Source organism: Osmia lignaria, chromosome 13 (genome assembly GCF_051020975.1).
Source record: "Osmia lignaria lignaria isolate PbOS001 chromosome 13, iyOsmLign1, whole genome shotgun sequence".
Classification (NCBI taxonomy): domain Eukaryota; kingdom Metazoa; phylum Arthropoda; class Insecta; order Hymenoptera; family Megachilidae; genus Osmia; species Osmia lignaria.
This window is the reverse complement of record NC_135044.1, coordinates 4557114-4581970: the sequence shown is the minus strand read 5'-3', so window position 1 is coordinate 4581970 and position 24857 is coordinate 4557114. Positions and strand designations below refer to the sequence as shown.

The following is a 24857-nucleotide window of genomic DNA, read 5'->3' as shown; positions in this document are numbered from 1 at the left end:
TTATGGACTAAAGTTCACCCTTTTCAGTTATTAATTATTTTATTTTACTTTATGGAACAAATCCACGCTTCCTAATTATTTATTATTTTATTTCTCTTTATGGGCCTCGCAGGGACCACCCTTCCCAGTTATTGGTTATCCTATTCCTACTCTTTATGGACCAAAGTTTCCCTTTGCAATTATTTATTTTCTTCATTCCTTTCATTGAACTTGCAGGGACTACTCCCACTCACTGTATCCTCGCATGCTTTGTATTCCTGCATCCCTTATATCCCTTATATCCCTTATATAAGATCTTTTCCAGTAAGAAATCGTTACAAATTTAGTTCCTTTTCTCGCCACCAGAGGGCGCTGATTCGGCGTTGAAATTTTAGTTCACATTTTTGCCGCCAGAGGGCCAGAAATGGAGCAAGGTTTAGTTCCTTTTTTCGCCACCAGATGGCGCTGATTCGACATCGAAATTTTAGTTCACATTTTTCCCGCCAGAGGGCCAGAAATGGAGCAAGCTTTAGTTCCTTTTTCCAAAACCAGGTGGCGCTGATTCGACATCGAAATTTTAGTTCACATTTTTCCCGCCAGAGGGCCAAAATCTCTGCTTGGTTTAGTTCCTTTTTCCGAAACCAGATGGCGCTGATTCGAGGTCGAGATTTTAGTTCACATTTTTGCCGCCAGAGGGCCAAAATCTCTGCTTGATTTAGTTCCTTTTTCAAAAACCAGATGGCGCTGATTCGAGGTCGAGATTGTAGTTCACATTTTTGCCGCTAGGGGGCGCTGTTTTTTCGAAATTTTCGCGAAATTCTCGAAAAAATAGCGCCCCTAGAAAAAAGGAACTAACTTACCTTTACTTACCTTTACTTACCTTTACTCGAAGCAGTCTTTATAATATATATAAATTATAAGGGATGCAAAGATGTAAGGAATGTAGGGATGAAAGGAATGTAGGGATGAAAGGAATGTAGGGATAAAAAGAATGTTGGGATGTAAGGGATGAAGCGATGAAAGGGATGAAGCAATGTAAGGAATGTAGGGGTGAAAACAATGTAGGGATGAAAAGAGTGGAGGGATGAAAAGAATGTACGGATGAAAAGAAAGTAGGGATGATAATAATGTAGTGATTTAAGGGATGATAAGAATGTAGGGATTTAAGGGATGAAGAGATGTAAGGAATATAGGGATGAAAGGAATGTAGAGATGAAAGGAATGTAGAGATGAAAGGAATGTAGGGATGATAATAATGTAGGGATGTAAGGGATGAAGCGATGTAAGGAATGTAGGGATGAAAAGATTGTTGGGATGAAAAGAACATAGGGATGAAATGAATGTAGGTATGAAAGGAATGTAAAGATGAAAAGAATGTAGGGATGGAAAGAATGCAGGGATGTAAGGGATGCAGAGATGTAACGGAACGAGGGATGTAATGGAATTCCGTAGGGGTTCAGGGCTGGGGCCCCGGTCTCCACTGCGCGCGGCCCGAAGAGCGCCGGCATCGGGTGTGGCCCCCGATGTCGGCGGAGTTTGGCACATGGCGGAGGGTCGAAGCACCCTCCCTACCACACTGGTGCAGGCCACCGTGGTGGTTTTAGTGGGTAAAAATCCCACACTACCTCCGGCCCCTCCCCAGGGGGACTGGAGGTGTCTTTCTGAAGATTTCCACCACGTTAAAAAAAAAAAAAAAAAAAAAAGGTATTTAAGGGTTACAGGAATGTAAGGAATGCTGGGATGGAAGGAATGCAGGGATGGAAGGGGTGCTGAGATAGTCTTGGCCTATAATGAGGGATAAAATTATATAAATAACTGGAAAAAGTAAAATAAATGAGGTCCTCAGCTGAGACCCAGAAGAGGAATATAATTATAAATGTTATTCGCCTTCGATGAGCTTATTTAATAAGCAAAAAAAAGTACATGAAGTAAATTAAATAAACTGTGGAAAAAAATTATACTGGTTGTGCCCTCTTCATACGGACCTGATTTTATCCAGGGATGTTAGGGACCCCGCTGCGCCAATGACGCCGTCTACGTACCGTCCTGATATCATATTGGGGTGTTAAGGACTCCGAAACGCCGGTGACTATCTTTGCATACCAATAATATAGCATCCGGGGTGCCAGGGACCCCGAAGCACCATTGGTTATTTCAGCATATCGACATATCATCTTGGGGTGTCAGGAACCCCGATGCACCGGTGACACTGTTTGCATACCGACATTTTGGCATCGGGGTGTCAGGGACCCCGAAGCACCGATGACACTCTTTGCTTACCGACACTGCGGCATTCGGGGTGTCTGAGACCCCGAGGTACCGGTGACACCGATGTTACGCTACCTGGGGTGTCAGGGACCCCGAAGCACCGATGACACTCTTTGCTTACCGACACTACGGCATTCGGGGTGTCTGAGACCCCAAGGTACCACCCGTGACACCGATGTTACGCTACCTGGGGTGTCAGGAACCCCGAAGCAACTAGCGAAATATAAGAACGAAAAACGAACAAATCGTGAAACTCACTTGTTCGGAATAGTGATGGGTTTGACCGGATCTAGCGAAATATAAGAACGAAAAATGAACAAATCGTGAAACTCACTTGTTCGGGATAGTAATGGGTACGACCGGATCTGTAACGCATGCGCACTACAACTATTTATTATAAAACAAACTTGTAAATAATTAAGAAATTATTCACTCACAAACAATGAAAATGATATATTTGTAAACCACAAACGATTTCCAATCAATTACAATTATCAGTTATCACAAAATCTGTTTATTATAAAAAATTACTAAAAAGTTTCGGCTCGCATCATGATTGAAATAAAATTGCTAATTACAGAAAAACTAATTTGTCCCAAACGTTAAAAATAGACTCACAATCAATCGCAAACGATTTATAAACGAAATACACTAAGAAAAATTAAAAATAATCATATTTTATTATTCCTTCCGGCTAGCTTCATGTAGGTGGAAAATCAGTCGGTAACTTGTTGAGTAGTTTCAGCCGTTCTTGTGCAGATGGTGCTAGAATCGAATTTTAAAAATATTTTATTTATGGCGGTCTTTTTAAAGTACATGTTCGTAAAGCAATTATTTTAATAAGTTTTCAGTCTTATTCTGTCATTTCAATTGCGATTTAATTTCACATTAATTTATAGTTAATATGCGAAGTCACTTACTGGGCAAATGTTCAGTCTTGTGGTGTCTGTAGTCACTGCTACGGCATTGAACAGGTGAAAATTGTAGGGAACTTCATTCGATTTACGGACTATTGGTGCTCTTGTTGAGTACTATTCTTATTAAACGACAAAATGAATGAATTTACAGATTTTTCAATGTTTCTTCAACTCTCAGTCGTAATGATTTATCGATGAACAGAAGTTGAAATAAAATGAAATCAGACGTTCAGTAATTCGTCCAAATACAAATGCAACCTAAATTGAAATGCTACCAATATCATTGTATTCCTTTCCCATCAATAAATACCCTATGTGGATTGACAGACAAAGTGTAATCTGCTTGAATTTGACTGTCAGTGAATGCTTATGCGTATTTATGAATGTTTCGTTGAATAATTCTACATATCGGGTGTTTGGAAAGCTTAATACGGGAATAAACAACATGAATTCAAAACTTCCATTTATTTGATCTCGACTAGCATACAAGAAACTACAATGACTGGAATAAATGTTGCGTTTTATCCGCGTGCTTCGCATACATTGTGGCTGACGGATCGCTTTTTCATAATGATCATTCACGATTAATAATGGAGAAACGGAATTTGAGCAACAAGGAAGACCGTCAGGTCCCCCAATATTACGTGGCGAAACAAAATACCATTCTGATGCGTATATCAGGAGAGTGTGAGCAAAATATCAGTACGTTACGGCTTGGCATGCTTGTCGAAGCCGTCGAAGAGTTGGTAGATAGCGCACTCAGAATTCGAGTGATTGATACGACAGGATCAGAAATTTGGCATGGCACTGAATGGCGTTGTCACAGACTTGATCTGATCTCTGTCTCATCAGAAGTATGGAAATTTCTGCCTGCTGTTTCAGTACCTCAAGAAAGGGTTCGTTTAGCCAACCACAAACATTTGTGCGAAGAACTTATGAACCTGGTGATAAATGATACCATTTGGTATTGTCCTAATCCACAAGGATGTACAAAATATTTAGCAATTATTAAATACATTGGGCCTGTGTCAGAACTTGGCCAAGGATATTATTTTGGGATTGATTTATTGGTAATTTTTTGTTATGCTACCTGTTTGTTGTAAAATATATGTATATACTTTGTATCAACAATATGTTATATAAAAATATATTTATAGGAAGGTCAAGAATCATTCAAAACAGCTTTCTCATTAATTAAAGAGTACTTTACTTGTACTCATTCAGATGGAAAATTTGCTACATTGAGTAACATTTTTCCATTAAAACCAGAAGGTCCTACAGGTCTTGGAAACACAGACAAAAGTACAAAAATAAATATCCTATTTACATACTTGAATTTATAGAACAATAATTTATTAATGTATCTTTAATTTCAGGTTTATTTGTGAAAACTGATACAGGAAATAATTGTATTAATGATAAAAAGAAATCTGCACTTGATTCTACACCACCTGTATTGTTGGAAAGGTTCACCATATTTGATGACAATAAAAATAATAATAGAGATCAACGATCCCTGTCAAAGGAGTATCTTCAGTCAGTAAAATCAATGGCACTTGAAAATGATAGCAGTGTAACTAAAAATACAAATATCCATGGTAATAGTAAAAATATAAAAATAAAGCTTGGCTTCTTTCTGACTTTTGCTAGCTTTCCTAAAAGTCCCACATAGTATGCTTGGCTTTACCCATGCAGTGGAGGGAGTTAAGAATAACTGAGGTGGTTAAAAATAGCCACAACTCTGAGCCTCTCTCAGTGTTACCGGCAAGCCTTCTGTGTTGTAAATTTATCATAATTTTATTGTAAAATGGCTGCTGCATTGCAAAACATTCCTATCTTTGTATTAGAACACAAATGGAGCAGTGATATTGAATCGAATGTGTACAGTGATATTGAAGAAACTTTTGAAGATATAAATCCACTGGATTGTAGTAAGGAATAGTAGACATTCACAAGTCTCACTGCACTTTCATTGCACTTTCTGTTTATATAGTCTGTCACATTGCATTACACTATTTTTTCCATGTTTCATATCGCTATTATATGTCTATGCAAATTCCTCTCGTATTAATTTCATTTCAACTACTATAATAGGTAATACACCTGAAAGAAATGAAAATAAGAAATTTGGACATGTAGAAAATACAGACTTAATTGTGGGTTCGAATGTGAAGGTGCTTCTGGATTCTGATGTACGCTATGGAGTTATCCGTTGGATTGGAACACCTCCTGGTATTACTCCTGGCAAACTAATGGCAGCTGTGGAACTGGTGTGTGCACATACAATTTAAATAACAAAAAGCAAGATCTAATTATCCTAATTTTAGGATGACAACCATCCATCGGGTACCGATGGAACATATAAAGATGTAAGATATTTTCGCTGTCGACCTTACAGAGCTGTTTTTACAGATCTTGAACAATGTTCTCATTATGATAGAATGGTAAATATATGCCATGTATTACTTTCTATATCTACAAAAAAATGTGTAACAAAACGTGTACTGTTACAGACGAAAATTGACGATTCAACAGCATCAGTTTCAGACAATTTCGGAAATATGGAAAGCTCTGTAATTGTCGGTATGGTACGTCCTATTTCGGTGAAAGGAAATTTGGAAAGTATTTGCGGAAAATACCGAGGGATTCAAGGTCATCATAATTCATGCTATTTAGATGCTACTCTTTTTAGCATGTTTACATTTACTAGCGTTTTCGATAATCTCTTATTTAGGTAATTAAACATTATTTAGTTGTTATTATTTTTATAAGTTTTCTTTTTTTATAAAATATTTTATTTTTCAGACCGCCAAATGAAAAAGACTGCCCGCAATATGAAGAAGTGCAACGGGTATTACGTGAAGAAATTGTAAATCCACTTAGAAAAAATATGTTTGTTAGAGCTGATCGCGTAATGAAACTACGAACTTTGCTCGAGAAGTTGTCATCGGTATCTGGGCTTACCAGTGAAGAAAAAGGTTTGTTTTGGAAATATGTTTCCACGATAGATACTTTTTAATTAAACTAAAATTTACTTGTAACATTTTTAGATCCTGAAGAGTTCTTAACATCTCTGGTTGCTCAGATTTTAAACGCCGAACCATTTCTGAAACTAAGTTCCGGGCAAGATGCATATCATTATCAACTGTTCGTTGAAAAAGACGATCATTTAAATCTTCCAACGGTGCAACAATTACTAGAACAGAGTTTCCTTACGAGTAATATAAGGTTAAAAGAAGTTCCTTCATGTCTTATTATACAAATGCCTCGATTTGGAAAGTCATTTAAAATGTATCCAAAAATTCAACCTACCCTACTACTTGACGTAACAGACATAATTGAAGATTGTAAGTACCATTGAAATATTATTATAGATTAATTATGTTGATAATGCCGTGGTTGCCTTATTTAATATTTATAGCTCCTAGACAATGTACTGTTTGTGGAAAATTAGCAGAATTTGAATGCAAAGAATGTTATGGGGAATGCGGTGTTGGACTCGAAAGTATTGCATTTTGTTTGCAATGTTTGGAAAAGGTGAACTAAATATGTGTGTTAAAATACAAAATTATAATATAGAAATATTTTGATGATCTGTTTTTATAGGTACATCGTCATGAAAGGAGAACAAATCATGAACCAAAGAAGCTTGTAGTACCAATGGAATTTACCATTTTACAAGAACATTGTCCTGTTCCGAGGTTGTATCTCGAATTATCAGCAGTAGTGTGCATTGAAACATCACACTACGTATGTTTCGTAAAATGCGGTTCCGGGTCAGAAGCACCATGGTGTTTCTTTGATTCAATGGCCGATAGAAAAGGTATTTATCCTCTATTCTAACTTAATTATACTTAAATGTTAATTATACTTTCTTTTCTATCTCTCTTTAGGAGAACAAAATGGTTACAATATACCGGAAATGGTCCCGTGTCCCGACTTTCCATATTGGTTAAGCGAAGAAGGTGGAAATTATCTAACCGAATTAACAGACGATCGTCACCTACCAGAGCATGCAAAAAGACTTTTATGCGATGCATACATGTGCATGTATCAGTCCCCTGATGTTATGATGTACAAATAAGTCGAATTGCCTGATATTTTAGGTAAGTTAGGTTTATAAGCATAGGCATACGTTTGTGCTTGTTGATTTATTATTTATTTAATGTACACAAGCTAATCCGGTAAAGCTAATTTCTATATAGTAAATACATCTGTTTTTAAAGAAGTAAAGACAAAAATCGTATAGCGTTGAATTATGTTGACATGTAAAGTTAATTCAAATGCTGCTGAAAACGTGCAGTGTTAAGGAAACTAAAATTATATGTATATTATACAAATCACTTGAAAATTACTGTTTTTAATCAAAACCTACTAATCTAAAATTCGAGCATACTGGTTTATTTTGTCATTCATAGTTATATATGTATATATAGATGTATATATTCATCAGTAACATAAAATTAAATTTCATTCTATATCGAAGTTCTAAGAAAATCTACTATGTATACGTAAAATTTACATACTATCTTTTTATAAATTTATTTGAGATTACTTCAATAGATCGATTGAAAATCATGATAATTCACAAAAATGAATATTTATCGTGTCAATACACAAATTATATTCGTGGAAATCTATTAAAAATGATACATGCATATGAAACATGGAAGAATGTAGTTTTATATTAAAAGATTATAAATACGTCAAAAACATTTCGTGACCGACTTTTCCTGTAAAAAGCACAAATAGCTAACAAATCTTTTGTAACTTAAAAATATGACTAGGATTCAGAAGTTAATGCTGCACTTTTAAATCTACTATTGCTCTAATGATTTTGTACTCCCATTTTATAATATGGATTAGAAATGCTTTAGTTTTACTTTTATTGCCATAATAATTGAACAGAAATCTAAGAGAATAACTTAGTACAACATCAATTTAAAAACCCACTAAGTTTGTTGTTGCTTTTATATTTAAATAGTAAGGAGATTTTCACAGATATTTTAAATATGAATATTTATGTCACACGGAAAAAAAATCTATGAAATTCTTAAACTTACCAAATTCGGTTAATATGTAGCTGATTTATATCCTTAAAATATATTGAATAGTAATATATATACATACATACATATATATATATATATATATGTATAAATGATAAATTTGCAAAGAAAAGATATGATTTTGATATCTTCCAAACTTACTCTTCTATTTCATTCTTTGTTGACTGTAACTAAACTTGTATACTATACTGAAGGCTAAGAAGGAAAACAATACAATTTTCTATTACAAGTGGAATTTCAAACAAATATCACTGTATACAAACATGAAAGTTGAGAAGTACGATTGTACATAATATGTAATAGGTGAAACTCAATGTTCATTTATGCCTTTATATGGCAAAACTAATAAAGATGATGATAAAGTTTGTAAACGCGTATTATAAATTTAGTATCTCTCTTCATCTTCATCCATGGCAAAATCACTGCCGACTCCAGAATCTAGTACATAGAGAGGACTGTAAAAAATAAAAAGAAAATTTTAAAACGGCACATGAAGAAACGGAGACCTAAGCAACGAACATGCTTACTTTATTGCTCTGCACGGAAAAAACACAATGCGTTTTAATTTCTTATTGTAGAAGAAATAATTAAATGACCACAAACATCCATCTTCTCCAAACGGATCCGATGCAAAGTCTGGATTATAACTAAAACGTTTTCATATTTTTAGTTTATTTAGTATGTCCTGTACGTTATTGTTTTAATTAAGTATATACCTATAAATATCACATTCACTTAATGATATTTCATCATCGATAGCAGCCCAAAGCGCCGTTCGAAGAGTGCGATAGTGGTCTCCTGCAGTTGCACTTAAATTACTGTCTACAGCATTCATCACCCATTGTAAGCTTGGTTCTTTACTGAACTCGTGGCTCTTAGCATCAGAGAAATCATAATCTGGATGGAAAGCTGAATTCAAAGTGGCAATCAAATAGAACAATGTTTTTCTACTGATTGTGTCACATAGTGGGCCATCTTCATCACCAGATACACTACGGCTATACAGAAAAATTGTTATTAAATGAATGTACAGATAACTGAAATTATCAGAAAGTCAATATAGACATCTTACGATAAGGAATAATGTGTTTCTTTTTGTTATAATATTACATTTTATTTCATACAAATGAAAGGATAGTATTCTTTTCCATGTGTTTATAACCGATTTACATTCAAACAAAGTGTTAATACCTAAAGTATCCTTGAGCAGGTGATGTTCCCAAGGATGTTTGTGGTGGTGAGAGGGCTTGAAGATCATGCGGAGTAAAACCTTGTTCAGCATTGAAACGTTTATACAGCTGTTTGTCATTTCCAGCCATTTTGCAAGAGTAACTCTCTATTCTGAAAATCATAATAAATTTGATATTTATTATTGCAACAGGTCTCAGAATAAATCCATCGGGCATGTCGATCCAACCGTCTCACCTGCCTATTATTTTGCTGTCTCCAGTTTTGATGGACAAGGCACTGTTTATAGCTTCAAAACGTGTACTTTCGAGCAACTTCATCTTGTCAAGAACAGTGGTTTTTCCTTTATGTCAGATAAAAACAGCGTCTCTGTACTGGGTACTCTTGGTGCATCTCCTATTGGAACGCTCTTGTCATTAATACCCCATTACGTTACACAGGAGTTGATGACCTTTAGCGTATATTTCTTGACAAAACTTGGCCTCGTTTCTCAGTCGCACGGCCAAGATAGTTCAATACAATCGAAAAGTTAAAAAATTTCTACGACTTCGAAGACTTATTGAGTCTTTGTACATTTTTTTTATGTATATGAAAATTCCTTTCCTTTTTGAGTGTACGAAATTAATCGTGGACGTAATGATTTTTCCCGCGGCGCCGAACTTGTACATCACAGATCTCTAATTAAAGATATCGAGACGAATTTACCGTCTGTGTGTCTAGTCCCGATTTCAGTAATCGGTCCTTAGAATTAAACCTTTAGGCCGTGACGAGTTTTGCTTTCTTGCACTGCCCGAGTGACGTGCAAGCGTAAAGAGAGGGTAACGGTGTAAAGGACGGGATAGACTACCCTTGAGAAACAAAAGACACCGTTTCTTTCGATCAAAAACTCCCGCTAAACAGAAAGTTGCTGACGAACGTTCCACGAAGATTAGAAAAAACGATAGATCAAAATCCTTTATCAGAAGTCAGCTAAACAAAGCGATAAACAATCTTAACACGTCCGCTACTGACAAAAACAATCCATAATCACGGACATTGTTGTCACTATCACTTAAAGTATCACGATCACTGTCAAAGAAACGCACCCAAAATTTGATTAAACTTCGATGTAATAATGAAATATATATAAACTTCAACCCTTTTCTTACTCCTGTTTCACACCGTTTACTAATTATTTGCGTTCGCGATGTTAGTACACCTATATGCAACAACGAATATATGCGTGACAGAAATAGCACAGCGAAGCGTCTTAACTTCTCTCTCTTTCTCTTTGATTCTCTTTCTATCTCTTTTACTCTATTTATCTTGTCCCCCTTCTGTCTGTATCCCCTTGCCACCATTTGTTTCGTAGGGGGGATAAGTACATGAATTTTGTCTGACCAATAGAGAATCACGGATAAGAATGTGTATGAACGGAACGCGATGCAGTATATCACGTATGCGCCTTTGAATGTGTTTATGGTTGCATGTCGCGCATACAATTTGATTCTGTATCCGAGCCCGTTATTTGGTTTAATTTTAATCTCGCAGAATGTTGACAGGAATTCGAACTTATTGGTAAAATGTCAAAGCGTTGGGGCAGCGACTATGTGGTCACGGAGCACCGCGATTTACAGGTACATCGTTTCATAAAATATTAGTACATTCCTATGTTAGAGCTATGAAATAGTTTGTACCTCTTTTATTCATCATAATAATTGATTGTTCTTAATTATACAAATATCTTTATCATTCGTAGGCTAATACTATGGCCGTGGATGCGACTGGCAATTATGTGTTACTTGCTGGGTAAGAAATCCTAAATACCGAACACTGTTTACTATGTACAGCTTTTTATTTTTAATATGTCTGACTTTATTTTGATGTTTTTCTTGTGTGTTTGTAGACGTCGGTATTTCGCAGTAAAACATCTAGATGAAGGTGCTGATACTTTAAAAAAATTTCAAAGACAAAGCAAGTACGAAGTTGGCTCAGCAGAATGGAATCCTACAAGTACAAATTCTCATCTGTGTGCTGTATCGGTTAGAAACTGAGAACTATATGCTTTAAGCGTATGTTGTAGATATGTTTATTTAAACTTTGATTTTAGAGTAACACGCGTATTGAAATATTAGCACTTAATGGAGTTGGCTGTTGTGATTTACATACAACAAATAGTCTTAAAGCACACACAAGAGTGGTAAGCGACTTAAACTGGCATCCCAAGGAACCAGATATTATTGCTTCTTGTAGCATTGATACATTTATACATATTTGGGATGTAAGAGATCAAAGAAGGCCTTGTTTATCTTTGTCTGCAGTAGGTAAATATACTTGAAGAAAATTATAAAAATGTTGAGAAAATTTGTTTTATGGTCATTTGGAGATAACTGATTGAATGTGTTACAGCTGGTTCTTCTCAAGTAAGATGGAATGCTTTATCTCCCAATATGTTAGCTACAGCCCATGATGGGGACATTAAAATATGGGATCAACGAAAAGGAAATAGCCCTATGCAGTACATAGCTGCTCACTTAACAAAAGTGAATATTACTGTTTTATTTGACATCATTATAATAACTGTTTACTTTAATAATCTATATAAGTTTAACGAGATTTTTATAAACACCAAAGTTATTTTAGATACATGGTTTAGATTGGTGTCCATTTCAACAAAATCAATTAGCAACTTCTAGTCAAGATTGTACAGTGAAAATCTTCGATATCAGTAATCCACGGAGAGCCGAGAGTATTTTAACAACAAACTCACCAGTATGGAGAGCTAGATATACGGTAAAAATAACATTGTATTTAGTAAAGTCTAAGTTTGTTTTTGGTTATAAAACTTAAGCTATCCACAGCCATTTGGAGAGGGATTGGTAACAATAGTAGTTCCGCAATTACGACGAGGAGAAAATAGTCTATTGTTATGGAACATAACAAACCTCAGTGCACCTATTTATACTTTTGTAGGGCATACTGATGTTGTTCTTGAATTTCAGTGGAGGCACCAAAAATTAGGTATACTTTTTATAAATAAACCTTTATCTGGAATGCCAGATATTATTAAATATTTTTATAATTTACAGAAAATAGTGATTTTGAACTAATTACTTGGTCAAAAGATCAATGTTTAAGAATATATAAAATTGATCCTTTCTTGAAGAAAGTAGGTACATATGCATAAGTTACATAATAAAGTGTACCTATTGCTTGTATAAAAATACTTTAAACAATCCTATTTCAGTTATGTGGACACGGTATAGACGATAATACATCTATTTATACTCAGTATTCTGAAGATAATAATTTAAGTACGTACGTTACGCTCATAAATATAATACATATTTAGTTTCGTTATTTAATGTGTATTCTTAATTTAGGAGCATTGCAATCCGTCCAACAATTACAACTGAACGACACTCAAAATGATCGCGAAGTGAATTGTATAACAACAAAAGTGGATGAACCGATATTGAATTCCGAAGCAGATACATATATCGAGAATAATAAAGAAATATCTTCCCCTACACAACCAAAGACATTGCAGCAAGAATTTTCTTTAATAAATATGAACATACCAAATATAGAGGTGATATATAATAATAAAGATAGAAATATTGGAGAATAAATATCCTTACTGTTTTAGGTCAATGAAATGGATGCTGTAGAACGTAGTTGTACCGTAACAGCATCCAACAAAAGTTATAATGTGATATTAAAAGTAAATTTTCCACCGAATTATCCGTACAGTGCACAACCTACATTTCAATTTTGTCCTGGGACAACAATTGATAATACAACAATGACGAAATTATTAAAAGTTTTAAAACAAACTGCCCAGCAGCGTGTTAAAAAGAATAGATCTTGTTTGGAACCATGTCTTAGACAATTAATTACAACCTTAGAGCAAGTAAAGAGAAAACTTATTTTTCATCGTATCATTCATTTTCGTCTTAGATAATAATTTTGTTTTGTTTTTATAGACATGTAAAAAAGACGAGAATGAAAGCAGTCACTTAGGATACGATATCCAAGATAACGCAAATTTCTTAGGTTCCTCTAATATATATACCAATTATCGGGATGCCTATATACCGTTTCCTAGAACATCTGGTGCTAAATTTTGTTGTGTGGGTATGTAAAGAAATCTTAAAAACTATCAAATCATTCGTGTACTGGAACTCAATTCAGTGTTTCGATAGGAATACTCGTATGCTTTGGTCGTGCCTCGTATACCAGAAGATCGTCAATGAAACCCGAGAGTACAACACCTAGAGCACTATCTGCGTTAGGAAATGGTATTGGCAATGGAGAACATTTTTTGCATATGTATTCGAATTCCTATGTACAGTCGAATGATAACATTCCTATAAGTTCGTTTTATTTTCAAGATCGTGTAAGTCGAAGTACTTTGATGAAGATCATGAAAGTATTTTTATAGATGTTCCTTAACAAAGAGTAAACGTTTTGAATTCACAGAAAATAAGTCGAGGATTACACAATACGAATAGAATGACCTACAGGTCATGTTGTAAAAATTATCATTTTATGGTAATAATATACGACGCTTCGTCGTTATTTTTTGTTAACAAAGAGCTTGCTGAAAAATATGTGTAAGTGCAACAAGTGCTTCTATTTTTTACATTCAATTGCTATATATTTTTTTCGTTAAATAATCTTTTATGATGCGTAGCATTAATATCACTGATATCCCAGCAATGTGCCAATATAATGCAAATGTTGCTGCGGCACTAGAACGTCCTGATTTAGTTCAAGCATGGTGTTTAGCTGCCCTTGTTATATCACAACCGGTTGCAAACGTTGGACAAAATGCTTGCCAGTCACTGCTACCCATGATTGATCTTGATGCCCCATGGCCTTTACATCCTTTTGGCCAAAATTTAATTCATTCCTTGTAAGTAATGAATAAATTATTCATATTATTGTACATAATATAACACGTATAATATCATTTATTTTAGAATACAGCATTATGCCAATCAGTCAGACATTCAAATGGCAGGTATGCTGAGTTGTGCATTTAGTTATCGTTCGGAAAACTCAGATATATCTCAAACACGGCTAAGTAGCAAGTCTATTAATGTCAGTGTAAGTATGTTACATTCGTACGTGAGTGTTGAGTTCTAGCATGGTCTAGCACGAGCACTATTTTTATAGTATCATTGATAACTAATATGTTAAATGTCTTGATCATTTGTCTTCTGTTAATAAAACATGTTGAACATATCAATATTCAAGGTTACTTCTTAAATATAATCGTTTCGATGTTAGCCTATTCGAATTGCAGTATATCACATCTTTTATACTCAGCACGCACCTCTTTTAGCGCATGAGAAATAATTAAAAATATGTACATATATACGATATTTTGCAAGACGACGGTATTGTATGCGCAATTTACAATAAATTTAAAGGATCACGGATGATAATTTGAAATTGGAACGTCATACAAGACCGACGTAATCTGCATCCGTTGTTTCATTTCATTACTCTCTTTAAAAATCTTTCAAAATCACCAGATAATTGATATAATGTTATCTTTGTTATAGAGGCTTTCTACAGGAAAGTGGTGGTTGAAGGTAAGGCATGATTTCCGAATTTTCTAAGTTTGTACGTGTTGGAAATGTTTGGTTCTTAGGGTTCACTTATCATCATGATATTTGTTACTGCCTTACAGCATCGGAGTGGAAGTGTCGTGATGCCACAAAGCATGCAGGTTTGGCCATGCCTGATTTTAAGATGCCAAACTTTTCAATATTTTTACCTAACTGTCTTATAATATTATGACTAACGATATTAGTAGTAGTAACATTTGTAGTAACTAACTGTATGTGATGTACTGTTTGTTATGATAATGTTTCAATTTTACACAGAAGACAAACATCTTTGCGCAGAAAGTGATCAGAGACATAATATCATTCATCTTACCAATTATGTATCTTATGTTCATTATGTTAATGCAACTTTTGTACGTCGAGCTATAATATACTATGCTCTATGTATCTTTTTAGCCTGGTGGTTCGCCATATCATACAATTCACTTAGCCGATACCACATTGGAAGGATGGAATTTTCAAAATCTGAAACAACATCGATCCAACTCGTGGTCCGATTCACTCGATGATTTAAAATTAATCCAAGATACGTTCAGGGATTCCGTGAAACATATGAGGTATACGATTTAAACCCTATTCCACTATACAAGTATGAATCAACAATCTAATATTGCAGATTACTTGATGAAAAATATACTACTCTTTATGACGGATACAAGAAAGCGTATGCAGAGGTATTACACAGATGGCGACTATTGGATGCACGTGCACAAGTATTAAAACACGTGAGTGCAACTCCTTTGGACACGCACAAAGGTGTTGAATTTCAAAGCGAATGCCAAATATGTGGCAAAGTTAGCAGAGGACCTCAGTGTATAAGTTGTAAACGATTAGCTTTGGAATGTGTAATTTGTCATATTTCTGTGAGAGGTATGTTGAGTTTTAATTGTAAATGTTTAACATTTTTTTTTTTGCGAAAGAATTCACTTAAAAATCATACATTCTATCCATTAGGTCCAAGTAACTTCTGTATTTTTTGCGGACACGGAGGACACACACAGCATTTAGCAAAATGGTTTACTAGTGAAACACTGTGCCCAACTGGCTGTGGATGTTATTGCTTGCAAGAAAGTTCTACCCTCTTAAAACTGTAAATAAAAGAGATGAAAAGTGTACATACATAATCGCGACGATACATAATGAATGTTATAAGATGATAATAAACGTTTTTTTTTAAAGAACTGTTGCAACTTTGAGGCTTTATTTCATTCCTCGTTAACTTCATGAACTCATCTTTTACATTACTTTTTGTTTAAAGAAGTAACTGCTTCTTCTGATTCATCTTTTGAAATTATTTTATCACTTGTTTCTTCCAATTTAACTGCTTCTGATTTATCTTTTGAAACTACTTTATCATTTGTTTCTTCCGATTTATTGTTTAGAGAAATAACTGTTTCTTTTTTTTTATCATTTAATGTTGAACTATTATCCTTTGAAGTTATAGTTTCATCGCATGGTGTTTCATTGGGTTTTTCTTCCGTTTCAGTTGAAGATGTCCCGAAAAATATTCTTTCCAATTCTCTCATTTCAGCTGCAAAGTGAATACAAGCACGCAAAATGCATTATGTATGTTATAAATATAGAAAAATATACCAGCGTTACGTCGAAGCTTTTCACGAAGTTCACGGGCTTCTCTTTCCGGTCTTTCTCTTTCTTCTTCTTCTCGTAATACTTTTTCTATCGCGCCATACTCTCTCTTCTTAACGATACCATAAATTATACCACTAACTAAGCACACCCATCTAACTAGCTGAAAGTATGAATTATTCCACACACATGAAAAAATGTTAAAAATTTATATTAGATAACGTTACCTTTATTGAGGCTTTAACTTCTAATGGAGGTATGGCAAGTTTCTGTTCCATTTCAATAAAATTAATTCGTAAACAAGTTTATTTAAAAGCGATAGCTGCAACCATTCAAGTTTGTGGAGATTAAAAAGAAGTAATACTACAAAATACAGTTCTGGCGTTGGCGTCAATAAATCTGAGGGAACACTTGACACTCGAATGACATTAATAAATGAATACCTAACAGATCAACAATCGACCATGTGAAATAAAACACTATCATTGCCACATTTTAATTCTGTCCATTACATAACATAGGTGGAAGTACATCTAAGCCATCGGATTTTCAGTGATTAATATCGGTAATGCTCCGGCTTGTAAGGTCCTTCTACAGGTACGCCAAGATATTTGCTTTGATCATCTGTTAATTTTGTTAATTTCACGCCAAGATGATTCAAATGCAATGCTGCAACCTCTTCGTCCAATTTCTTTGGCAGCATGTAAACACCGACCGGATAAGATTCCGACTTTGTCCACAGTTCTATTTGTGCTAAAACTTGATTTGTGAACGAGTTGCTCATTACGAAACTGGAGTGTCCAGTCGCGCATCCAAGATTAACTAAACGGCCCTCTGCGAGGAGAATGACGTGTCTGAAATGGGAGAATCAAATGTGAAACTAAAACGACAGAGCATCTGTTCTGTTTAAATGATTTTACAGAGATTTAACAGCTCTTTAAAATATAAATATGAACAATTAAAACATGTTCATCGCCCACCTTCCATTTTTCAATGTGTATCTATCTACTTGTGGCTTGATGTTCACTTTCTCGACCCTGTTTTTCTCCAGCCACATAACATCTATCTCGCAGTCAAAGTGACCGATATTACAAACGATAGCATCCTCTGGCATGTTCACAAAGTGTTGGCCCATTATGATGTTTTTGCAGCCTGTGGTGGTAACATATATCTGTCCTTTAGTTGACGCTTCTTCCATTGTTGTCACCTAAAAAGATTCATAATCTTTTCACTAAAATTTTCGACGGAGGTTTCTGGTTCTTTTTAAGTCTGAAAGCATTAAGCATCACCTCGTATCCTTCCATGGCTGCTTGTAACGCGTTAATGGGATCAACTTCCGTGATGATGACGCGTCCACCGAGTGCTCGGAGGCTTTGAGCACAACCCTTCCCAACATCTCCGTATCCAGCTACCACGCAGACCTTTCCAGCGATCATGATATCTGTTGCACGCTTAATGCCGTCGATCAACGACTCTCTGCATCCGTACAAATTGTCAAACTTACTCTGCAACAAACGAAAATCATAATTCATATAAGTTCCAAGACTTGGCAAGGATTTAACCAGGATGCGGATGTGTATGACGAACCTTTGTTACCGAGTCGTTTACGTTTATCGCTGGGACCTTTAGTGTGCCTTCTTTCAACATACGGTACAGATTGTGTACACCTGTGGTGGTCTCTTCAGAAATTCCTCGACAGTCTTTCAAGTACTGCGGGAACTTGGTGTGAACTAAATTGGTCAGGTCACCGCCATCGTCGAGGATCAAATTCAACGGTTGACCGTCCTTGAAGACAAGGGTTTGCTCTATACACCATAGGTATTCATCGTCGGTTTCACCCTTCCACGCGTACACAGGGACCCCTGTTTTTGCGATAGCGGCAGCCGCATGATCTTGGGTGCTGAATATGTTGCACGACGACCATTGCACCTAGTTAAGCAGCGATAACGTATCAGTAATGACGATGACCTCTGTTAGATTTGCATCATGTATTTTAAATGTATAAGCAATATGTTGGCAATAGATGCTTGTATGATGTTGGGACTTGGGAAGTTGCTTGGTCCTGAGTTGCTGGTTTCTATGGTTTTTAATTACTTGTATAACGAGTCTAAGAATTCTGGATTCTTAGAGATTTTTTATTCTTTATTTTGGACAAATAATACATTGTATTACAATGAACTATCAGAAATATTCGTCTTGCTTTATCAAATGTAGATTTCTATTTGAAAAAAGATTTCAAACTCTTTCAATGCTCGATACAATTACGTGGAAGTCTTGAGAAAGATGCAAGGTCATGACCCTACGAGATAAGATTTCATCTACACGAATTATTTATATCATTTCTTTTCCCTGCACCATTTCTCAAACCACATAAATATTTTTTTTTTATGAAACTCTTCGTGGAGGAATCCTGACCCACGTTTATTTTATTATAGATTCAAAGGAAAAAGTTGGGAATATTTTTCCAAGAAGTACCATTCTCCTTATCAGAAATAAACAACGTTTATTCGCAAAGATACTTTCGTAATTTGAATCGAACGATTAATCGAAATCATATCAATGAAAGTTGGGCGCGGAAATTTTAGAATCATCGGATACAAATGGAGATTTAAAATATTTGAAAACGAATCAACTTACCTCGGCGCCAAGTTCAACGAGAGTTTCGATGAGAACCGCGGTCTGCACTGTCATATGAAGACAGCCGGCAATTCGTGAGCCTTTTAAAATTTTTTCAGGGCCATATTTCTTCCTGATAGCCATTAGTCCTGGCATTTCATTCTCGGCCAAAGTGATTTCTTTTCGCCCCCATTCCGCCAATGACAAATCAGCTACGATTAACAGAAAATTATTTATTAATTTCAGATCAATTTTAACGTTGTTACTTTGTTTGTAAATATACCGACGTATAATTTACGTTTTTAATTATATTTAATTACTATAACATACGGCATGCTATACATGTAACACGTACTACATTTTATAAGAAAATTATTTCATAACAATGATTTGAATTTATATCATATATCATATATCAGTGGCTTATGACACATTTTCAATTGTTTCGTTCGATTCGAAATAACCGTTCTTTTGTTATTTTTTACTATGTGATATCGATATTAGCTAAAGCCAATATCGATATGTATTTTAAAAAATGATTTCGCTTTAACAAACTCGCGTGATCGCGTAGGTTAATCTTCATTTATCATTGTATCAGGTTTCTTTCAATTGAAACCTGTATTTAAATTTGTTTGATACAACCTTTTAACGTTTTCTTTGTAATTTGTCTTTCTAATCTGTCTCTAAATCCTTACGTATTTTATGAAGTAACAGTTATTAAGGCTTATGTATTGTACTCCAAAAAAAACGACCACGTGTCTGACTAATGTACCTCAGAATTTATTCATGATTTTATGACTTACCCACTTTAAACGCAGGTTTAGAAGACATTCTTGTCAAATAAAAAACGACCGGTACGAAAAAAATGAAGTTGTGTTATTAATTAGAATTAGAAACGAAACACAATCCTATACACTACGTCTCCGCCGGCGAATTGCGGTAAAACCACTCTTCGGGAAAATATAACGACACTGAAGTATAGATCTGTAGTCACTCGTATATATATGCAGATCTAACCTTACCTGGGGGTGTCTGGAACCCCCTAAATTAATGTCTTCTGAGAATAAGGGTATATCCAGCTTTTTTGTACCTGTAATCATTGGTATGAGACTGAATACGTGTTCATTGCTGTTGTCGCGAAAGTTTAGAGTCGGTGGTGGTGTTAAAACACGGCTATAATGTTAGAGGATGGTCGCTAAAAGCAAAAGTTTTGCTACATGATGGAGAAGAAACTCGACGAGAGCCTGGTTTTCTAGCCCAGTCACGGTCCTCGGCTATCAATAGACACCTGTCTATACGACTGTGACGAAAGCGGGAATCTTGACGACGGCATAGCAATTGTTCGAATTAGCATGCCTCCGAGGAGAAACAACTGTGGCCTCCTGGCCAGGGTGAATTTTCCTTTGTACACGTTGCAAATGCTCACCAGCAGGCATATTCTTGTCGGCGGTGGTGGAGGTTCCTCTAAGACAGGAGTAGCTAATGGATTTGTGAGTTTTTTAATAAAATTCTCCTCTCTATGTCAGAGATTATTTAAATTAAATGGTTATTCATCCGTAGGAAATATTTGAGTTGTCTCACAATGGATATCAGTTTATTGCTGAAGAGGTTACTAGACATGAAACAGGTCCTAGTGTAGTTATGAATTGCACAACATACAATGATGGGAAAAGAACATGGATCGCAGCTGGTCAGGAAAGTCATTGTCAGCTTTATAATGTAAATAGTAAGGTGGTGACTATAAAAAATGAAGAGATAATTAAAGAAGACAATGATAACGATGGTAATGATAATGGTAACCTTAAGGGTAAGAAACGCTTAAGGCATAGAAAACGCTCGGGTGAAGTAGTGGAAAATATTATTTCAAAGGAGAGGATAGAAGAAATTAAGGATGACAATTCAAATATAAGGAGTAAAAAATTGCAGTTGATTGTGAAACCAGCAGACAGTGTACAAACTGATTTTAGGTAACTATTATCATATGCTAATAAACAATACTATATCCTAATGGATTATTTGTTACAGTAAAGAGGAGCCTCTTCAAAGGATTGTCAGAATAAGTTTAAATGGAAAGCTGATGGCTACTGGTGGAACAGATGGTCATGTCAGATTATGGAAATTCCCACAATTACACAAACTGCATGATTTAGATGTTCATTCAAAAGAAATTGATGATATAGACTTTAGTCCAGATGGAGCATTGATTGCAAGCATAGCAAAGGATGGCAAGACTATTCTGTGGAATGTGAATAACGGTTTAAAGCTCAAGGAACTAACATGGACACCTCCAAGTGGACTGAAATATATGTACAAAAGATGCAGGTTTAGAAAGCTAGAGGAGAGTAAATCGAAAACACAACTTTTTACTTTGTCTAATGCAGTAGTTGGGAAGAATCCTAGCTTCCTGCAATTGTGGGACATTGATTCTGGAAGTATCATTAAGGCTGTTCCATACAAAGAGACCTTGTCGGCTTTAGCGGTGTCGGACGATGGAAAATTTGTAGCTGTTGGAACAATGTTCTCTGGTAGCGTGGACATATTTGTTGCGTTCAGTTTAAGGAGAGCTTTGCATGTACCTGGAGCACATAGTATGTTTGTGACTGGCCTAGAATTCTTACCAACTAAACTAGATGGCCCCGCGATTGTTAGTAACACTGAAACTGCGGTCGTTAGCATTTCTGTGGATAACAAAATTTGCATACACAGCATACCGTTTAGACGTAAGTGATCAAGTAATTCTATGTATTTTGTTCTTACCTATTGGATGATAGTTAAATATTTTTCTCTGTGTTACAGATACACTGCCATTCTGGTTTGTTATCATATTGATCATTCTGAGTATCTGTGGAGCATTTATTTTCTGCAGTTACCTTGGAATATGACCTAAAAATATATATACTTTTAATAACGTCAAGAAGAGCAGTACTTTTTCTAGGATTCCTCGGGACTAAATGAAACGAAGTTTCACACGTGTCTTTCGTAGGTTGTAAAGAAATTTAAAAGAAAGGAGGAGGGAGGGGTGTATCGCTTCACGTACAGAAAAAAAGATTTTTCGACTCTCACTTACATAGATAATTGCTGCACAGATGAAGTGCTGCTGTGATAAATAACTACCTTATAGTAGACAAACTATTTAGCAAACACCATTGTAAATAGATGTTTTTATTCCCACGTATATTTTTTACATCTAAAGACCAATTATGTTTCATTCTTTTTTTACCTTCATTGCATTTATGTGATTTACTATTTCTGTACATTTCACGTGTATAGCAGAGTATAGACATCAAAATGTAAAATGTTACATAGATTTACATCATTTTTATTCCATTATTCGTAATCATTATTTCTTGGTGCATAGACTTTAAAAGATCACGTTACGTGAAGCTAGATATATAGATATATAAATAGCATTACACCGAGTTTTATTAACTCTTTTTTTCAAAATACATCTCCCAGGAAAAAATGTTGCCATAGGACGTGAATAGCGAACAAAGAATTTGTCATTGAGAACATGTTGTCACAGACCAAACTTGTACATCGGATTGTGTATAGGTGATATGAATAATGTACATTTTGTTAATGTAATAAATAGGTGTCAGAAATTCAATACGAACTTGTTTTTTATAAGTTCGTTCAGTAAAACAAATATTACACTCTTAATCAAAAAAGCTATACCTATTTAAAATGAGGAGGAGAAGCGGAAATATTATAGGAATATAAGTACTTATTTATTCACAACGGTAATACATTCTACTGTTTGTTATGAAAATCGAAAAAGCATTCTACACAGAAACCTGGTTGTCCTGTGCAAACATTGCACTGATATGTCGTATCCTTACGAACACTCCGTATTCTGCACATTTTACATTCTTTCCTCATTGTGACTTTAATATTTTTTTTAGTATCTTGCTTCGTATTCTCAATTTTGGAAAGTCTGTGTATTGTTTTTAATTTTGGTACAGTCTCTTTTTTAGGCAATAAAATTTCCAAAACTTGCATTTTAAAATCATAGAAACTGCACTTTCGGTTACCAAATTTATTGTACAGGTAAAAAGAATTCAGAAAACTCAATTGTAATATGTGTACAAATATCTTTTTGTACCATCTCAAGGTCTTCCTTGAGCATGGGTAATAGGCCATCATTTGGTCCTGTTTGTTTACTCCTGACATATATTTATTATAAATAATAAGAGCTTGAGGTTTCAGTTTTTTAACATTTTGCTTATTTCGAGTTTCAATCATATTATCCATAAACTCTGTAGTTATATAAAAAATATTTCGTTTATCATGATACTTTCCAATATGTACACCATTACAAAATATTGATTTATTTTCTCCTTTTTTTAGTACTGTTGAAACCAAATCTTTTGGAATTTCTTTCCTTGATTTATTTAAGGTTCCTGTACAATGAGTATTATGATCTAAAAGTTTTGTTGTTAAACTGTATGAATTATAGAAACTATCCATAAAAATACTGTGACCAGAGTCTAATTTATTCTGAAGCAATTTGAACACAATGTTCTCTGTATGTCTGATTTCTGAAGTTTCATCTCCAGCTTCTGAATGAATTTCAAGCTTTATAATGGTACCATCTGGTTCTGTGAGCATGTAAAACTTGATACCTTGCTTGTGGTATTCATTTTTAATAAACTGACGAATGATTGGTCTTTCTTTCCATAACAACATTGATTCAACTAATAAAAGTTCTTTACCGGGGTAATAAATATTCTTCATAGTATTGTTAAAATGATCAAGAACAAGGCATGCTTTATATAATTTATCGTTGGGTTCAATAGATTGTACATCAACAGGTGAGAAATGTAAACAGCGTAGAATTAACAGAAATCTATTTCTAGACATGTAATTACTAAAACAACAATAATTAAAAAGCCAATGTGTCTTCCAGTAATCGTTTAGCTTTGGCAATTGAACTGTTCCTGTATGTAGAAGTAGAGCAATGAATGTTTTTAATTCATCTACCGTAAGATCTTTCCAGGCCCTCACTCTTGAGGATTTTCTCATCTCCTGATTAAGAAGATGCTGTGCGTATTCGTTGGTGTATTTCACGATGTCCGCGAAAAATTCGTTGGTGAGGATCATTTCAAAAAATTTAATCGGATCACAGGGCGCTGGAATTGGCATTAATAACATTTGTTGCTTTACGAATGACATAGTTTGCATCGAAGAATTATCTGAAGACCAATGAATTTCTGTGTTTGAAGTTGACTCGCGAGATTCATCTTCAGATAACTCAGTGCCGCATACATCACTCTCGGATTCAGAATGTAATTTATAGTCACTTGAACTCGCTGATAAATCACTGTCACTGTCGTTTAATTCTGTTCTACATAAGCTATGTAAACTCTGTTTACATTGCGGTGAACTACGTTTTCGTTTACGATAAATACGTGATGGCCCAGGAATAGAATCTATCTCCATTTCTTTTGTAGACTTAAATAATGAGATAGAACTAAGTGCGACTTTAATAAAAAATAATTAACAAGAGACTATGGGACTAGCAGGTCTCTTCGGGTAACACCAGAGAAATACTGACGCTTTGAAGCTAAATACATATTGGGGCAAAGCGAGTTTGCCTGAGCGGACATTTGGTGTTG

The 24857-nt window shown here is 35.0% G+C and overlaps 6 protein-coding genes across 10 annotated transcripts; 3 read left to right on the top strand and 3 right to left on the bottom strand.

The window, feature by feature from the left end:
- Positions 1 to 3467: 3467 nt before the first annotated feature.
- Positions 3468 to 7574, top strand: CYLD (ubiquitin carboxyl-terminal hydrolase CYLD). 2 transcript variants are annotated; one of them, XM_076691573.1, is made up of 12 exons: positions 3468 to 4234; positions 4322 to 4466; positions 4541 to 4762; positions 5012 to 5095; positions 5259 to 5434; positions 5492 to 5608; positions 5678 to 5898; positions 5970 to 6142; positions 6215 to 6511; positions 6586 to 6701; positions 6771 to 6987; positions 7058 to 7574. In XM_076691573.1, the coding sequence occupies exons 1-12, from the start codon at positions 3755 to 3757 to the stop codon at positions 7246 to 7248; spliced, it is 2439 nt and encodes an 812-aa protein (XP_076547688.1). In that variant the 5' UTR covers positions 3468 to 3754; the 3' UTR covers positions 7249 to 7574. The 2 variants fall into 2 exon arrangements, with proteins under 2 accessions (XP_076547688.1, XP_034175781.2); XM_034319890.2 differs by lacking the exon at positions 5012 to 5095 and having other exon boundaries at positions 3469 to 4234; positions 7058 to 7572.
- A 672-nt stretch (positions 7575 to 8246) lies between these two features.
- Positions 8247 to 10698, bottom strand: Maf1 (repressor of RNA polymerase III transcription Maf1). Its single transcript, XM_034319941.2, has 5 exons — positions 9659 to 10698; positions 9425 to 9574; positions 8950 to 9231; positions 8761 to 8880; positions 8247 to 8688 (listed from the first exon to the last, which is right to left on the bottom strand). Exons 1-5 carry the CDS (start codon positions 9739 to 9741, stop codon positions 8619 to 8621), a joined length of 705 nt encoding a protein of 234 aa, XP_034175832.1. The 5' UTR covers positions 9742 to 10698; the 3' UTR covers positions 8247 to 8618.
- Positions 10699 to 10833: 135 nt separating this feature from the next.
- Positions 10834 to 16216, top strand: Wdr59 (WD repeat domain 59). Of its 2 annotated transcripts, XM_034319875.2 has the most exons (20): positions 10834 to 11037; positions 11160 to 11209; positions 11307 to 11442; positions 11511 to 11724; positions 11810 to 11943; positions 12044 to 12193; positions 12262 to 12421; positions 12490 to 12569; positions 12648 to 12714; positions 12784 to 12992; positions 13050 to 13313; positions 13387 to 13537; positions 13606 to 13799; positions 13883 to 14016; positions 14097 to 14318; positions 14386 to 14512; positions 14974 to 15003; positions 15436 to 15596; positions 15656 to 15909; positions 15994 to 16216. In XM_034319875.2, exons 1-20 carry the CDS (start codon positions 10984 to 10986, stop codon positions 16131 to 16133), a joined length of 2931 nt encoding a protein of 976 aa, XP_034175766.1. In that variant the 5' UTR covers positions 10834 to 10983; the 3' UTR covers positions 16134 to 16216. The 2 variants fall into 2 exon arrangements, with proteins under 2 accessions (XP_034175766.1, XP_034175767.1); XM_034319876.2 differs by lacking the exon at positions 14974 to 15003.
- LOC117602217 (uncharacterized) lies at positions 15989 to 16994 on the bottom strand. The gene is made up of 4 exons (XM_034319948.2): positions 16854 to 16994; positions 16633 to 16789; positions 16285 to 16570; positions 15989 to 16127 (listed from the first exon to the last, which is right to left on the bottom strand). Exons 1-4 carry the CDS (start codon positions 16902 to 16904, stop codon positions 16094 to 16096), a joined length of 528 nt encoding a protein of 175 aa, XP_034175839.1. The 5' UTR covers positions 16905 to 16994; the 3' UTR covers positions 15989 to 16093.
- Positions 16995 to 17093: 99 nt separating this feature from the next.
- Positions 17094 to 20475, bottom strand: Ahcy (adenosylhomocysteinase). 3 transcript variants are annotated; one of them, XM_034319919.2, is made up of 6 exons: positions 20333 to 20475; positions 19264 to 19454; positions 18214 to 18555; positions 17916 to 18131; positions 17607 to 17833; positions 17094 to 17480 (listed from the first exon to the last, which is right to left on the bottom strand). In XM_034319919.2, exons 1-6 carry the CDS (start codon positions 20340 to 20342, stop codon positions 17183 to 17185), a joined length of 1284 nt encoding a protein of 427 aa, XP_034175810.1. In that variant the 5' UTR covers positions 20343 to 20475; the 3' UTR covers positions 17094 to 17182. The 3 variants fall into 3 exon arrangements, with proteins under 3 accessions (XP_034175810.1, XP_034175812.1, XP_034175809.1); XM_034319921.2 differs by lacking the exon at positions 20333 to 20475 and adding an exon at positions 20265 to 20283; XM_034319918.2 differs by lacking the exon at positions 20333 to 20475 and adding an exon at positions 20046 to 20231.
- A 119-nt stretch (positions 20476 to 20594) lies between these two features.
- Positions 20595 to 22849, top strand: LOC117602201 (guanine nucleotide-exchange factor SEC12). Its single transcript, XM_034319917.2, has 4 exons — positions 20595 to 20732; positions 20803 to 21209; positions 21268 to 21962; positions 22039 to 22849. Exons 1-4 carry the CDS (start codon positions 20595 to 20597, stop codon positions 22122 to 22124), a joined length of 1326 nt encoding a protein of 441 aa, XP_034175808.1. The 3' UTR covers positions 22125 to 22849.
- The last annotated feature ends 2008 nt before the right edge of the window (positions 22850 to 24857 follow it).

Excerpts from the sequence above, each read along its gene's own strand:
- CYLD (XM_076691573.1), top strand. The coding sequence starts at position 3,755 with ATGGAGAAACGGAATTTGAGCAACAAGGAAGACCGTCAGGTCCCCCAA. Across the intron at positions 6,143-6,214 it reads GCTTACCAGTGAAGAAAAAG|ATCCTGAAGAGTTCTTAACA; the intron begins GTTTGTTTTGGA and ends TAACATTTTTAG. Across the intron at positions 6,988-7,057 it reads TTCAATGGCCGATAGAAAAG|GAGAACAAAATGGTTACAAT; the intron begins GTATTTATCCTC and ends ATCTCTCTTTAG.
- Maf1 (XM_034319941.2), bottom strand. The coding sequence starts at position 9,741 with ATGAAGTTGCTCGAAAGTACACGTTTTGAAGCTATAAACAGTGCCTTG. Across the intron at positions 9,575-9,658 it reads GACAGCAAAATAATAGGCAG|AATAGAGAGTTACTCTTGCA; the intron begins GTGAGACGGTTG and ends TATGATTTTCAG. Across the intron at positions 8,689-8,760 it reads TTTCCGTGCAGAGCAATAAA|TCCTCTCTATGTACTAGATT; the intron begins GTAAGCATGTTC and ends TATTTTTTACAG.
- Wdr59 (XM_034319875.2), top strand. The coding sequence starts at position 10,984 with ATGTCAAAGCGTTGGGGCAGCGACTATGTGGTCACGGAGCACCGCGAT. Across the intron at positions 13,314-13,386 it reads TAATTACAACCTTAGAGCAA|ACATGTAAAAAAGACGAGAA; the intron begins GTAAAGAGAAAA and ends TTGTTTTTATAG. Across the intron at positions 14,319-14,385 it reads CAAAATTTAATTCATTCCTT|AATACAGCATTATGCCAATC; the intron begins GTAAGTAATGAA and ends CATTTATTTTAG.
- LOC117602217 (XM_034319948.2), bottom strand. The coding sequence starts at position 16,904 with ATGGAACAGAAACTTGCCATACCTCCATTAGAAGTTAAAGCCTCAATA. Across the intron at positions 16,790-16,853 it reads AAGTTAAAGCCTCAATAAAG|CTAGTTAGATGGGTGTGCTT; the intron begins GTAACGTTATCT and ends TCATACTTTCAG. Across the intron at positions 16,128-16,284 it reads GTTACTTCTTTAAACAAAAA|TTTTAAGAGGGTAGAACTTT; the intron begins GTAATGTAAAAG and ends TTTTATTTACAG.
- Ahcy (XM_034319918.2), bottom strand. The coding sequence starts at position 20,073 with ATGTCTTCTAAACCTGCGTTTAAAGTGG. Across the intron at positions 18,132-18,213 it reads TAAACGACTCGGTAACAAAG|AGTAAGTTTGACAATTTGTA; the intron begins GTTCGTCATACA and ends CGTTTGTTGCAG. Across the intron at positions 17,834-17,915 it reads CAGCCATGGAAGGATACGAG|GTGACAACAATGGAAGAAGC; the intron begins GTGATGCTTAAT and ends GAATCTTTTTAG.
- LOC117602201 (XM_034319917.2), top strand. The coding sequence starts at position 20,595 with ATGCCTCCGAGGAGAAACAACTGTGGCCTCCTGGCCAGGGTGAATTTT. Across the intron at positions 20,733-20,802 it reads CAGGAGTAGCTAATGGATTT|GAAATATTTGAGTTGTCTCA; the intron begins GTGAGTTTTTTA and ends ATTCATCCGTAG. Across the intron at positions 21,210-21,267 it reads AGTGTACAAACTGATTTTAG|TAAAGAGGAGCCTCTTCAAA; the intron begins GTAACTATTATC and ends TATTTGTTACAG.